We start from the raw sequence: 15,229 nt of genomic DNA, 5'->3' as shown, positions 1-15,229 counted from the left end.
AGGAAAGGTGCAGGGTGAAGGTCCAGGTCAGGAGACTGATCCCAGGCAGACACCCCTCCTTGGGCAGAGAAAGCCACTGGATGACTTCCGGCTCAGGCCTTGAGACTGCTCCTGGGCGAACACACCTCCTCAGGCAGGAAAGGCGCTGGGTGCCGGATCAGGCAGGAGACTGCTCCCGGGCAGATACCCTCCTCAGGCGGGGAAAGGTGCTGGATGACTGGAACCAGAAACGGGATCCTTCCCAGAAGCTGTGACGCTTCTCCAATCTGCCCTCTCCCTGGCAGTGCACTGAAGCAAAGATGGCTCACCTTCCGGCTCAGGCTTGAGACTGCTCCCGGGTGAACACACCTCCTTGGGCAGGAAAGGCGCTGGGTGCTGGATCAGGCCCGGAGACTGCTCCCGGGCAGACACCCCTCCTTGGGCAGGAAAGGTGCTGGGTGCTGGATCAGGCCTGGAGACTGCTCCCGGGCAGACACCCCTCCTCGGGCAGGAAAGGTGCCAGATGCAGGTTCAGGCCCAGAGACTGCTCCCAGACAGACACCTCTCCTCAGGCGGGGAAAGGCGCTGGATGACTGGAACCAGAAATGGGATCCTTCCCAGAAGCTGTGACGCTTCTCCAATCTGCCCTCTCCCTGGCAGTGCACTGGAGCAAAGATCCTGGAGCTTCATTTTATCTTGGGTATCTTGGGTATCCTGAGCTTTTGGGCTAATATCTACTTATCAATGAGTGTATATCATGTATGTTCCTTTGTGATTGGGTTACCTCACTCAGGATGATATTTTCTAGCTCCATCCATTTGCCTAAGAATTTCATGAATTCATTGTTTTTTAATATCTGAGTAGTACTCCGTTGTGTAAATGTACCATTGTGTAATTGTATCCACTCCTCTGTTGAGGGACAACTGGTTTCTTTCCAGCTTCTGGCTATTATTAATAAAGCTGCTATGAACAAAGTGAAACATGTGTCCTTATTACATGTTGGAGCATCTTCTGGGTATATGCCCAGGAGTGGTATAGCTGGGTCCTCCAGTAGTACTATGTCCAGTTTTCTGAGGAACTGCCACACTGATTTACAGAGTGGTTTGATCAGCTTGAAATCCCACCAGCAGTGGAGGAATGTTTCTCTTTCTCCACATCCTCACCAGCATCTGCTCTCACCTGAGTTTTTGATCTTAGCCATTCTGACTGGTATGAGGTGGAATCTTAGTGTTCTTTTGATTTGAATTTCCCTGATGACTAAGGATGTTGAACATTTCTTTATGTGCTTCTTAGCTATTCGGTATTCCTCAGTTGAGAAAATTTTGTTTAGCTCTGTACCTCATTTTTTAATAGCGTTATTTGGTTCTCCAGTTTCTAACTTCTTGAGTTCTTTGTATATGTTGGATATTAGCCCTCTATCAGATGTAGGGTTGGTAAGGATCTTTTCCCAGTTTATTAATTATGTTTTTTAACGTGTTCTTGACCACTCAGGCCCAAGTCATCTTTCTACCTCTTTGGGGAGCATATTTACATTTTTGTTTCTCTGTTATAATTATTGCTTTGCAACTAAGGATATTTTTTAATGATCTAATAAATTTCCAAGTGATCTCTTTATCTCCAATCACTGTGTAAGTCTTTTCATGTGTGTGTGTGTGTGTGTGTGTGTGTATGTATGTGTGTGCTTCTCTCTCCCCCATACTGGGATTACAATTACTGTGTTCTCAAAACCTTTGATTCGGGGCTGGTGAGATGGCTTAACAGTTAAGAGAGGGCCGCCAGCGGCCACACTCGAACCAGGTCCGTACTGAAAGGCAAGCTGGGGCTGTACGGGGAAAAGATGTGGAGAGAGAGAACGGGGCTAAGACAAGGAATCCTGATCAAAGCCCACAAGTTTAATAAAGTTCTGAGTTTATAAAGCAGGGGAAGACCATCCCCCACCACCCATTCTTGGAGCAAGAATAGCTCAGCAGATCGCAAGATACCACTACAGGTGGCCCTGTGCTTAGCAGCAGCAGAGGTCTACAAAGCATGCTTCGAGGCTGAAGGAAGCCAACAATTCCTCCTTAAATATATAAAAAAATTTTTGGACTGGCACAATATATTTATACTCCATCATCCTGCTTAGGAATTATGTTGGCTGGCAGCCGCGCCTGTCTTAGGTGCTCAGATTTTCCAGAAACTATTCTTATCAGTCAAGGAGGAATATATGCAGCTTGTTTGTGAATATTTTGCACAAACATGACTCTGTAGAATATTATTAATAAACCACGACCTCTCGGCATATACCTCTGTCTTAGATTGATATAGTTCCAAAATCTGGTTGCCTGAGTCCGGCCCTCATCACACACCTATTCCGAATTCAGACCAAAGCCACAATATATACTCGATATGTTTTTTCATATTGAAGAATTTCTGCCACTGCTCTTTGTTGAAGGCAAAGCAACAAACAGGCTGTAGGGTGTAGCTGACCTGCTTGAAACACAAAGCCAAAACAGTTGTAAAGTAAAGAGATAAAAGTTTCTTTGAGGAAGCCCAGGTGCTCTATTCAGTTGCAAATTAGCAAAGATCAAGCTCAAACTCTGCCTCCAGGTGTAAGGGAGGTGGCTTTGGGAATCCATCGAAAGCTGTTTCATATATAAATAGGCTATGCTCCCAGTTAACTCTGCTAGCTAATAAAGATTTTTAGCTATCTTCATTAGGAATCTCTAATATTGGAATTATTACTAGACCAGTCCAAGATTGAGTTTAGAGTAACTGGTCACATTGAAGGAAAGAGAAGAATCATTATAACTCCTCCTTATGACTAATTTTTTTAAGTCAGATTTCATAGTCTCTAATGTTCTCTATCCCAAAAAGTTAAAAGCTTTTGAAGCAAGGCAGCTTAGCTTGTCCAATCTGGGACAAAGGCAAGCAAGCAAAGGAGGGTCAAAAACATATATCCAAATCAGCTTTCTTGACACTAGTCAGGGCACTCAGCGAACTCATAGGCCAGCTTGGCATACAAACCATTCTGGAAGTTGTCATGCTTCTGCAGCATTCTGTGGAGAGAACACAAGCTTTCCCTCTTCCCCATTAGGGTAGCTATTTAGGATCAAGCCATATGCCAATAAGTAGATCCTTTTTATTTCGCCTAGACATGAGTATGTCTAGTTTTAAGATACTAAGGCATTTAGTAAATTCTTTGACATCCAAATTTTAAAATTTTAAAAATAAAAATGAGATTTAAATAATGTGCACAGGGATAATTCCTCCCTTTCTTTGTTAAAAAGGTAAAGTTTTTAAGGTTCCATAATACTTTGTCTTTGAGAATTATAAAAAGTCTCATTAACATGGGTAAAATTAAATTGTTGACAAAGCATCTCAAATACTTGACTGTTATAACCAGATCTAATATCTGTTTTAATTTAATTTGGAACACCAAGTATATAAAGAATTTTTAACATAGGCAGTGACTAACTTACACTTTTAGTTGTTTTTCTTATAGAGCAGAAAGCCTGAAAAGGTATCAGTAGTCACATGTGCATATTTTATTTATTTATTAATCAAAAGTAAAAGTATCCATTTGTAGTAATTGATTAAGTCCTCAATAATTAACACCATTATGGGGAAATAGGTAGAAGCTGAGGACACTAAGAACAAATTTTTACAATTTGATGTGCACATTCTTTGAAAATACCAAAATCTTATCTTAAGTCATTACTATTTTGATGATGTAAAGAAATTAGATTATATGGCCAATTATTCTTGTGTAAGGTCTAAAATATGCCCGGGATATAAATTTAGCATGGCATTGCCTTAAGAAGTCTTGTCCAGGCAAGCTAGAACAATTTCTTAAATGTCCAAAGATAAGTCTTTTAAAAGGAACAGCACTTTTTCTTATGAGTTGTATATGCACAAACAATTGCAAATTTGTGACAAATTTGAGAATTTATAGTATTTGAGAGACAAACAATTTTTAAGCAATTTTAAGCTCTGAGATATACTATTAATATACAAATTAAAGCTTGATTATTTAACATTTTAAAACACCATCTACAGAACACAATTTAATCATCTGTGCTGAAGCAGGAGGAAACTAAAAGGAATAAACATGTGATCTAATTCACATATACTTTTTTTCCCATAAAAAGGCTGCTTTTAAATACAGTAAAAGGGATGCATTTATGCATGAACTCATAGAAGATACAAATGTATGCATAAAATCAATTTTTATCTTTAGGATGATTATCAATTTTATCTAAAAATGATGGTATGCAGTAGACCAAATATCAGTATTCTGCAATAACCAATTTGATTGGGGTTTGCAACAAGGAATTCTTAATTTTTAATTAGTACCACAGCAACCTTACAATAGGATGTTAAAACTTTACTAGGATAAGAATCACATTAAATATTATCTCAATTAGAAGTTTTCCTAGAGGCCTAATTTTTTGGCCTGCTTTATGCCACGTGTTTAAAATGACTCCAACCCTGAGTTATCATTTTAAAGCTAACCTTTTTGTCACCAATGTTATAACCTTTTAATTAAAGCCAATAGCTTATAAGCTAATACTCTATCATAAAACCATACAGAGCATTTTTACACCCTTAAGACCAGTCAAAAACCAAATGAAGCAGCTACACAAATTATAAATTTAGACCACAGAATTTTACCTTTTTTAGCTATAAAAAATAAAAAGCATCTTGTCACTTGCTAAACACAATAATCATGAGAATTTTTTAGGAAAAAACAACTATCAGCTGTTTTGCTTTAAAACTAAGAGTCTGCAGTTTCTCATCAGGGGATCGATCCCCTGCTGTGCTTGATTTCTTGGCTAAGCTGTGGGCCTCTCTCAGGCTCTGCTGTGCAAACTGAGGCTAAATCAGCAGATAAAGTTTTACCCATTTGAATTTTCCAACATGAAACACAGAACAGTCACTCATTCAGACAACAAAACAAAAACATACATGAATTGGCACATGGACATATATTGGTGCACCAAACACAGACAATACATAGAAGGTAGAGAACTTGATGTAACCAAATCTGAGTGTCTCCTGCAGGGGCCAGAGAGAAAGCCAGACGTCTCTGGATTTCACTGTGTCCCCAGGAGAATTCTAAAATCCATTTTCCTTCTCTCTTGATCTTTCTCTCTCCCAGGTTCTCTTGTCTAAAATTTTTTTTTCTCTCTGAACCATGTGCAGGAAGAATCTATCTGTCTTACAAAATTTTCTAACACCTTTTCTTCAAACCTGAAGCAGCTCTTGAGGGCTGCGGGCAAATGCCTGTTTAGAACGTTAAACCCTATTCCTCTCTCCTGAAGCAGCTCTTGAAGACTGTGGACCAAAGCCTGTTTAGAATTTTCTTTTCCCATTTTCCGCTGTCCACCCCTAGGAGGTATAGTGCCGGGTCAACACAATACCGGCTTAGACCTTCTTATTCTTTTCTTCTCGTGGAGCTCCACATTGGACAGCGATCCCTCAGTTTGTCTCGCCGTTTTCAGGTCCTGTGTTGTGGCGCCATCTGAGAGGGTCACCGGCGGCCACACTCGAACCAGGTCCATCCTGAAAGGCAAGCTGGGGATGTAAGGGGAAAAGACAGCGAGAAAGAACAGGGCTAAGACAAGGAATCCTGATCAAAGCCCACAAGTTTAATAAAGTTCTGAGTTTATAAAGCGGGGGAAGACCCTCCCCCCCCCCCCCCTTGGAGCGTCATTCAGGTACAAGCCGGTAGGCAGATCTTCAGGAAGGCAACTCTGGAGAATCTCAGGAGCTTATCAGCAGGGAGTGGCGACTGCCCTGAAAGGCCACTGTTTTGAAGAACAGTGGCAGGTACAACAATAGAGCCAGCTTGGCAGATCGGAAAATACCACCGCAGATGTCCCTGCGCTTAGCAGCAGCAGAGGTCTGCAAAAGCCTGCTTTGAGGCTGAAGGGAGCCAACACTTTCCCAGAGGTCTTCAGTTCAATTCCCAGTATCCACATGGTGGTTCACAACCATCTGTAAAGGGATCTGTGGCCCTCTTCTGGTGTCCATGAAAACAGATACAGTGTACTCATATATATAAAATAAATAAATCTTTACAAAAAACAAAACAAAACCTTTGATTCCTGGAGCAATGTGTCCACTGAGTTTAATGAAAATCAAATTTGTCATGATTATACACAAAATAAAGTATTAGCCTGATTACACAAACTTTCATATTTGGGTAATCATCTGTATTTCAAATATCAGCTAAAGTCTAACTTTATTCATTACCTTATCTTTAATTGCTCTTAATTTATATTACTATCCAATGGTAATAAATTTAACCTAGGTTGATGTCTGTTTCTTAAATTTGTAGAACTCTTTGTTATTTGCAATAATTATTCACCCACAAATACCTACACAAAAAGTAATTCACTGACGGGCAATATATCTTATTTTAGAATCTATACTGCATTTCAAAATAATATATAACAGGTTTAGTATGAGAATATTTTTAAAACGATGAGTTGTTATCTGGGTATGGTGGCACATGCCTTTAATCTCAGTATTCTCAAAGCAGAGGCAGCCAGAACTCAGTGAATCCCAGACTAGCCAAAGATACACAGTGAGACCCTGTCTAAGGTATGCTGAGAGGATGAAAAAGTCTTCTCCAGGGAAGAATATACTAGTTGGTTATTATTCATCAGCCCTGAATGTATATATTCAAGTAACATTATACAGACTGAGCTAGTATATATCAACAATTTAAAAAAAAGAGACTATGAATTTGAAAGGGGGACAAATAGCAAGGGTTGGAGAGGGTACGAGAATCAGAAAATGATATGATTATAATTTATTCTAAAACACATTTAAACAAAAATGAAAAACTAGGAAGTCTCCCTTTGTATATTAACTAAACTTTAAATTTTATACAAATAAGGCTGTTTTCTTGCAGCTACATCTGAAATTCTGTTTTTTTATCATCAATGTTCATAGACATTCTACAATTGTTCTTGCATTAAACATGGATTGGCAAATGCAGATTCTGAAAATGATCCCATTGATGCTACTTCTGGAAAATGTAACACCAAGTGTCATGCACTACCTTTGTTTTTTGCTTTTTTCTTTTCTTCAATTGTTTTTTCTAGTTCAGCTAGTATACCAATTACCTTGATTATCCTCCGGTAAGTATGTTATATAAGTATTATATATTTAGTTCATAAAATTATACATTAAGAAATAGTTCAGAGTTTTATAGCAAAAGATTTTCCATTTTAAAGTAGTAAGTAGAGAGAGTTGTTAAAAGTCATGCAAATGTATAATTTTTACTTTTATTTGTTTATTAGCATAATTTGTATATATGTTAATTTTAAATTAAGTTAACTTAGTGTACTGGTAGCTTCAAAATGGCTCAGTTAATTTCAGTTTATTATTCTGTAATGACCCAACCTTGATCATTTATGAGTTCATTCATGAATATATTAAGCCTACCTAACACTTGTTTTTTACTCTAGAAAGATAATAAAAGAGCATTATTCTAAACTTATTCTGTCAAATATTTAACAAGTATCTGTGGCCTAACTATCCTGTAAAGACTGACCAACAAAGTGGAAAACAATAGCTTGCTTTTGGCATGTTCTCAGTTAGTTGTGGAGTGAATGTAGAGACAGATGTTGTTGCATATCCTAGCAAATACGTAGTTCTCCTGGGGGGGGGGAGGAAAATAAGGAACTAGAGGGGAGGGAAAATAGGGAAGAATTTGGTCATAATACACAATATGCATAATGAATTTATGAGGCAAATGGTGAGGTAGGTGTTCTGTTTTTGTTCTATAATACTGTATGTCAAGTGTTTTGTTGGGTTTGGTGCATAGGGCCTTCCTGTACAACCCAAGCTGGCCTCAAATCTGCGACACTTCTGCCTCTGCCTCTCTGGGGCTTGGGTTGCAGTCAGATGCACATCTTTAATAGGTAGTTTGAAGAGTGTGTAAAATGGAGATAAAGGTGAAAAACTAGAGAAAACAGAAACTGAGGGTGAAATAATGACATGTATAGGTAATTTGATAACTATTTGGTGGTTTGACAAATACTTGTCTGTGTTAAAAAGGTGACAGTTATAATTTTGATGGGATACTGAGACATCTAAGATTATATTCAGAATTCCCATTTGGGCGACTAAAAGAATAATTCCATGAACTAAAATATAAATCTCAAAGAAGTGAAATGGAAAGGAACCCATACTTGAATTGATGAAATGCCTCAATGAGTAAAGACACTTACTACTAAGTCTGAGAACCTGAATTCCATCCCTTAGAAATCACATGGCAGATGGAAAAATACCACATCTTGAAAGGTTTCCTCTGACTTCTGCAGCACCCCCACACCCTTCCTCTTTCCCATCTCATTCTCTTTCTCCTTTCCTCACAGACACACACAAATAAATGATTAAAAATAATGAATACTACTTCCTTAAAGATGATGTAAAATATTCAAGCAAATGTGTTAGTAGAGAAAGGTAAAATATTACTAAAACTTTATTTTTAATCTCATTTTAGTTGGTTACTGAAAATAATTTTAAAAAGCATCCTCCCTCTAACAAGAGTGTTTACTCTCTCTATTATATGTAAGGTTTGCTATTTCAGCCAGAATTCCAAAATGTGAATAACAAGTAAAAGGAGTATGAACAAGAAAAGAAATATAATTTATAGAAAATCTGATCACATGGTCTTGTAACTTATCTTTCCATAACCTAGAAGATCCAGGCAGAATGATCATGAGTTCAAGACCAGCCTGGGCTTCAGAACTAAACTATGGTTTAGAATAAATAAATAAGCAAGTGGCCCTCAGTATTCCATCTGGATACTAATAGCAAAGCACTAATACACAAAGTTGTTACACGAAAGTCAGCCTGTTGGAATATATTTATAAAATTAAATGACATAAACATCAAGAAAACAACATCAAAGATCTTTATGTGAGATGCCAAACCAATGATGACATTGTAAAATAGAAAATAACTGAAATATTTTCTGAAGATAACTCACAATGCAAACATAGGCAATTATTTTTCTGAAAATGGATCCAACAGCTCAGGAACCAGGGAGTAATAACTGGCAAGTAAGATTTCACCATTTTTTTAAAAAAACTGTACAGTAAAAAATATGATTAAGAAAGGGGGAGTTCAATGAGCTGGGGAGTTTACTATATCCAGTTATACCTCTGGCAGTAGATTGATACTCAGAATATATAAAGAAGTTAGAAAAAATGAAGCACAAATAATTAAATCAACAAATGGGAAAATACAATGTACAGACACTACAAAAGAAGAATAAATATGAAATAAATAAAAGGAGAGATATCCAATACAAACACAAAAGTGGCAAGGACCTTCAATGATGAAGTAAATGCTAATCAGCAAACATTCAGAGTCTGATTTTCCCCAGTAGAATGGCTATGTTTAAGAAAAATAAATTAGAAAGTCTTGTGAGTGTTAAGGGAAAGAAGTACCCTTGAGCTGATGGAAATAGCCTTCCATGCACATCCTGGAAATCAGTGTGGATGTTCCTCAAGAAGATTATAAAGAGAATTACTACATGACTCATAACACTGCAGGGTACATATTTGAGGAATCATAGCACAAAATAGTGATAGTACCTACACACTGTGGTCACTGAAGCAGTGTTTATAACACTCCTTAAAGGATAACAAATATATTATATATACATTGGAGTATTATCTGGCCATAAAGAATACTGAAATTATGCCATTTTCTGGAAAATTAATGGAAAAGCATATCAACAAGTTAAGTGAATAAGGTGGACTTGGAATTGTGGCCATGGCATGTAATATCTCATGTGTGGAATATATTTTTTTAAGTCATAAACTTAAATGAAAATCCTTAGGGGATATATATATATATATATATTCATCAGTTTTCTTTTTCAATAAATACTTGATCTAATCAATAAAAAATAGAGATATTCCTGCTTGTTATTTGCATTTTCATATACATATATTTGTGTATATATATATATATACATATATATGTGTTTATATATATATATAAACATATATATATATGTTTATATGTATATATATATGTATGTGTGAATTTTAGTTGTTTAACAAGCATCTCTTTTAAATGACCCAGAGTGATATTTTTATTTATTTTAATTTAGAGTTGTGACTATAAAAAATATATACACAAGAAATAGAGGACACTCAGAAATTAGGATAATTCAAGTAAAGTTGAATAAAGTAACCATATTTAGGCTGGATGTAAGGAATGCCATTCCATAGTGTGGTATGCAGCCACCATACTCTGCATGGAATGAGGGTGAGAGAGGATTCCTTGTAAGGAAGACAACCTTCTGAAGAACTTACTCCCCCCAAGTAACCATGGAGAGAAGCCTGAAGGTAAAGTGTGGACTTAAGCTGTCTCCTTCATTCAAAGTGCCATTTAGTTAGAACTCAATCAAAGGCCAGAATGTTAAGTGTAGGCTTGCTGATAAAATTGATGGAGTGTAGAATCCGCCAAAAACAGCAAATTAGGAAAATGCAGAGTGGACTTAACAATGCTGAAATGGACTCTAAGCAATTCCATACCTGACAGAGGGAGGAAAGCAAACGTGAGAGCTAGACAGAGCTCAGTTGTTTCGGGAAAAGGTGGCTCAGAAGATTTGATCCATAAAGTTCTTCCCCATGGAAAGAATTATAGGGTTTGGGTTTTTAGGCAGCAAGTGCAAAAAAAGTACAGAAATGGAAGGCTTTACACTATATTCATAGGCCAAATTGAACTTTTGTCAACTGGATAAAGATTTGTAGAATAGGAGATTATACATATTATTATATATAATTCTACATTACATATAAATACATAATCATAAATATATAAAATACTTATATTCATACATTAAAATACATGCAAATAAATATGTGTTATATATTTAAATAACTATATATCTTTTTAAAAGTATATGTCTACCACATGTCACTCACAGGTAATATCATTGATATTTGTTTTCAGAACTTTACCTCATAATTTACATTCACTGGGCATAGCTGTGACCTATACAATTTTGAGAATATTTGGTATGTATTTTCACCTATTTTTAATGTATTTAATTGTTCAGTTTTGCTATATAAATTTGTTTATATGTATATTTAAATTTATAATTAAATAATAATGTACAATGACATGAAATAAACAAATAGAAGATTATTCTGAAAAACATAAGAGCCAATTGCAGAGAAAATATGTGAAATAAAAGCTATGCAGCTAAACCAAATATGCATCAATTATACTACATCAGCTGGAACCATGCGTTTGAACCAAAGTTATCTTTATCATATCATATATATGAGAGATTGAACAAAACAATAAAATACTCAAAGTAATTTCATACTTCTCATAGGCTTGGAAAGTAACAAAATAGAATTTAAGTTCTTTAAAATAGTTTCATCACTGATGTTGACAATCCCTAATGTGATGCTTCTATGGATATAATTACCCCAAGAACAGCTTGGATATTCTGAGGCATCTTCCAAATCCATGATGAGATCTTTAACTGGCTTGATATTTTAAATGCCTGAGAAAGTAACAACAGCTATTATGAGTTCATATTTGCACCAGCTAAGTCATGTCTAGGTGACACTGTTTTGTGTTCTTCTCTCTGTCCTCTAGCTCTTAACACTCCCTCAAACAGTCTTCTATGATGTTTCCCAGGAGATAAGAGAGGGGTGATACAAATGTCACATCTATAGATGAGCACTCACAGTGAAATAAATAGTCTTAGCACAAGCCTGCTTTAAGTACTACTTGATACAGTAAGAAGCCTCTCAGATGCAGATCAGGAGCAGCACAAATGTATGGAAATAAGGAGTACTCAGGATGAAATTTCACAACATGACCATTCAGAAAAACATTAATATGTTCTTTGTTAGGGTACATGATTCTCTACCCTTGTGTGTGTGTGTGTGTGTGTGTGTGTGTGTGTATGTGCGTGTGTGTGTGTGTACCATGTTTATAGTACTAGTCATTAATTCCTTCCTGCAAAGCAGTCCTCAGATTCAATCAATGTAGTGATTGCTCATCCCTATAAACAATTTTACCACTACTGTACCCTAGGCACTACCTGGCTGGAAAGTTGGTAGTGTAGTTTGAATCATTTGTATTTTTAACCTGAAGCTTATGATAAAACTAGAAATGGTTCACTGCTTGCTGGGATGCATTTGCTGAGGAGGGATCTTAGATTATAGGTGAGATGAAAGTAGAGGGGGGAGACAATAGGGAAGGGAAGGGTTCAGGCAGATTGTGAAGTGATGAAGCTGTAGAAAGAAGGGCCAAGGAAAGCCTTAGACTAAATGAGGTTTTGATGAAGAAGTCATATGGGCAACAATGATCTTGCCATCTCAGTAAAAGTATAATAAAGGGGAATAATAGAACTCATGTGACATGAAAACATGCAGGAGGAATGCAGAGTGTTAACATTTTGTTTTGTTTTGTTTTGTTTTGTTTTGTTTTTCGAGACAGGGTTTCTCTGTATAGTCTTGGCTGTCCTGGAACTCNCTCTGTAGACCAGGCTAGCCTCGAACTCAGAAATTCACCTGCCTCTGCCTCCCAAGTGCTGGGATTAAAGGCGTGCACCACCACTGCCCAGCTGAGTGTTAACATTTTAAGAGGATAGGCATGAGGGGGAAAACAGGAGAAATTGGGGATAAGTGAACCAAAATTTAAAAATTTATGATGAAGATTTATGAAATCCCACTCCTTTACAAACTAAATGAAAATAAAAGACATGAAGAGAAAATGTATTTTAATTTAATTGACAGCAGCATGTTGAACCAGAAAGTGTGTGTTTGGGTGAGTGTGCATAGATGGATGTCACATACAATTCCACACACCCACTGGAAAATCTTGAAATATATTACCCCAGGGTAAGGGAAGAATACTATAGAGACATAAACAACAGAAGGAAATCACAAGGCAGTATGAAGTCATTTTCAGTCAGTGAAAATCTCAAAGTCTTGTATCTTTAAAGGTACTAGAAGTCACAAAATCAATTAGTTTAGCTCCTTTGTTCTAAATATGGCTCATAAATAGTCCCTGCAAATTCAGCAACTTAGAATTCTAAAATCATTTCAAACTACTGATATTGGTATACATTCAGATGAGCCAATCAATTAAAAAGCTATAACAATTTTAAATAATGTGTATAAGTGTGTGTGTGTGTGTGTGTGTGTGTGTTTTAAGCAAATATTACTCTAATCCTATTCAGTAGTGTTGTTAAGTAGAACTCATGGTCACTGACTGCTTTCTAGGAACCATTCCTGGACCACTGCTTTTTCGATTAGCAACAAGCACTTTTTGTACTTACTGGGACATTAATAAATGTGGAGTCAAAGGACGTTGTTGGATCTATAATAAGTTTAAAATGATGCTCATACTGATGGGATTATGTAAGTGATATAATGTGTATAAATTTAAGTAAATAAAATTGATTTTAGAATTTACAGTTGTTTATAACAAAGTAATAATTAACCATGAGCAAATATGTTGATAACTAAAGGCTTATATAATCATGTAGGACGTGTTTTATAAACTTGTACTACAGAATTTATGTAACTACTTGTAATATGATATTAAATGTACTACAGTTCTGTGTTATTCTTTTGCCTGTACATTTATATGACCAAATTGATTTCACTTGTTAGTTTTATTTTTATTTTAATATTTATAATATTAAATACTATATAAATTTGTATAAACTATTATAGATGTAAATAGCATCTTCACAATCCTTTTATCTTTCTGAAGACTAAGCCTGATTTTTTTGTAATACAAGACATATTTTTTCAGTTACTAAAAATTTCACATTTACTTAGTATCATTCTTTAAAATATATATTTCCACATATTAGGTACAGATGTGTTCAACATTTCAGTTAGGTACAGAGTTGATATTTACTGAATAGACAGAAACCAGAGAGAGTGACGTGTAAATGGGACAAACCTCCCCTACCCCACTCCAATGATACACTTTGTCCACTGAAGTTGCTCCATGTCCCCAAGTGGTGCCAACAACCAGCAACCAAGTGTTGAAATCCCTGAGCCTTAGGGGTGTTCTCATTCAAACTGCCACTCTCCACTTCCTGTGTCACATAAGCTCAAGGCCGTGTCATAATGCAAAATACAACTGGTCAACTTTTAGAAGTATCTAGAAAACATAACAGTCTCAATGCTATTTAAATGACCAGTGTCCAAAATGTCTTTGGAGAGTCAAGGCAATCTCTTAGTAAGACCCATGTAAAATCAAATGACAGCTACGTATTTTGAATATCTAAAGCACATTAGACACATTGCCTTTCCAAAGGGGAAGAATTGGGACATAGTGGGGAGAAAACACACCAAAGCAAGATCAAAACTCATAAGTGAACATGTCTGATCCTGAAGTTTCATGTGAAGTACCTAGAGCTTTAGATGTCTCTAACCCTCCAGCTTTGCTGACTACAATGTATTACTCCACTTGCTGTTTGCTGAGCTCTCAGGTATATATTTCACTGCTCTGGCATCTCTATCATGTTCTGGTTTCCACTGCCACCCACGATTCACTTTCACACCTTCATAAAATGGACTCTCGAGGCTTCTAAACATTCAGAACCTTCTCATTCTGCTGTTTGCTGGCTTCAGTAGCATATTGAACTTTTGAAGAAAGAATTTAAACATGCCTCCCTTTACTTTTCCATCTATTATAATCCTACAGTACCTTGTCAAAACTAGCTTACTGCTTATCATAGACGTTCACCCCATAGAATCATATTTGAAGTCGTTTTTGCAAAGTTCCTCAGAGCAGAAAACACTCAGGCTCTCTTTAACAAATTGGAAAGTTATCTGGGTACACTTATAGTAACTTTTCCTTTATTCCAGTGAATAAGTCTGTCTTTGCTAGTGAAAAGTCTCCTTGATAATGACATTCTCTTTTCTTTTTCATTATTATTATTTTTTATTAGATATTTTTTATTTACATTTCAAATGCTAGCCTGAAAGTTCCCTATACCCTCCTCCCGCCCCTGCTCCCCTACCCACCCACTCCCACTTCTTGGACCTGGCATTCCCCTGTGCTGGGTCATATAAAGTTTACAAGACCAAGGGGCCTCTCTTCCCAATGATGGCCGATTGGGCGATCTGCTACATATGCAGCTAGAGACATGAGCTCAGGGGGTACTGGTCAGTTCATATTGTTGTTCCAACTACAGGGTTGCAGCCCCCTTCAGCTCCTTGGGTACTTTCTCTAGCTCCTCCATTGG

The 15,229-nt window shown here is 36.7% G+C and overlaps 1 protein-coding gene across 1 annotated transcript in view; it reads left to right on the top strand.

The window, feature by feature from the left end:
• LOC110322572 (solute carrier organic anion transporter family member 6A1-like) overlaps positions 1-15,229 on the top strand; it is an 81,306-nt gene that overhangs the window by 51,994 nt on the left and 14,083 nt on the right. Inside the window, exons 10-12 of the mRNA XM_021199270.1 lie at positions 6,922-7,109; positions 10,951-11,015; positions 13,245-13,382. Of these exons, the coding sequence (XP_021054929.1) occupies positions 6,922-7,109; positions 10,951-11,015; positions 13,245-13,382 (391 nt within the window). The remainder of the gene's footprint in view (positions 1-6,921; positions 7,110-10,950; positions 11,016-13,244; positions 13,383-15,229) is intronic.

Source organism: Mus pahari, chromosome 5, assembly GCF_900095145.1.
Source record: "Mus pahari chromosome 5, PAHARI_EIJ_v1.1, whole genome shotgun sequence".
In the NCBI taxonomy this organism is placed as follows: Eukaryota; Metazoa; Chordata; class Mammalia; order Rodentia; family Muridae; genus Mus; species Mus pahari.
The sequence above is the reverse complement of the archived record's forward strand: the minus strand, read 5'-3'. Positions and strand labels throughout refer to the sequence as shown.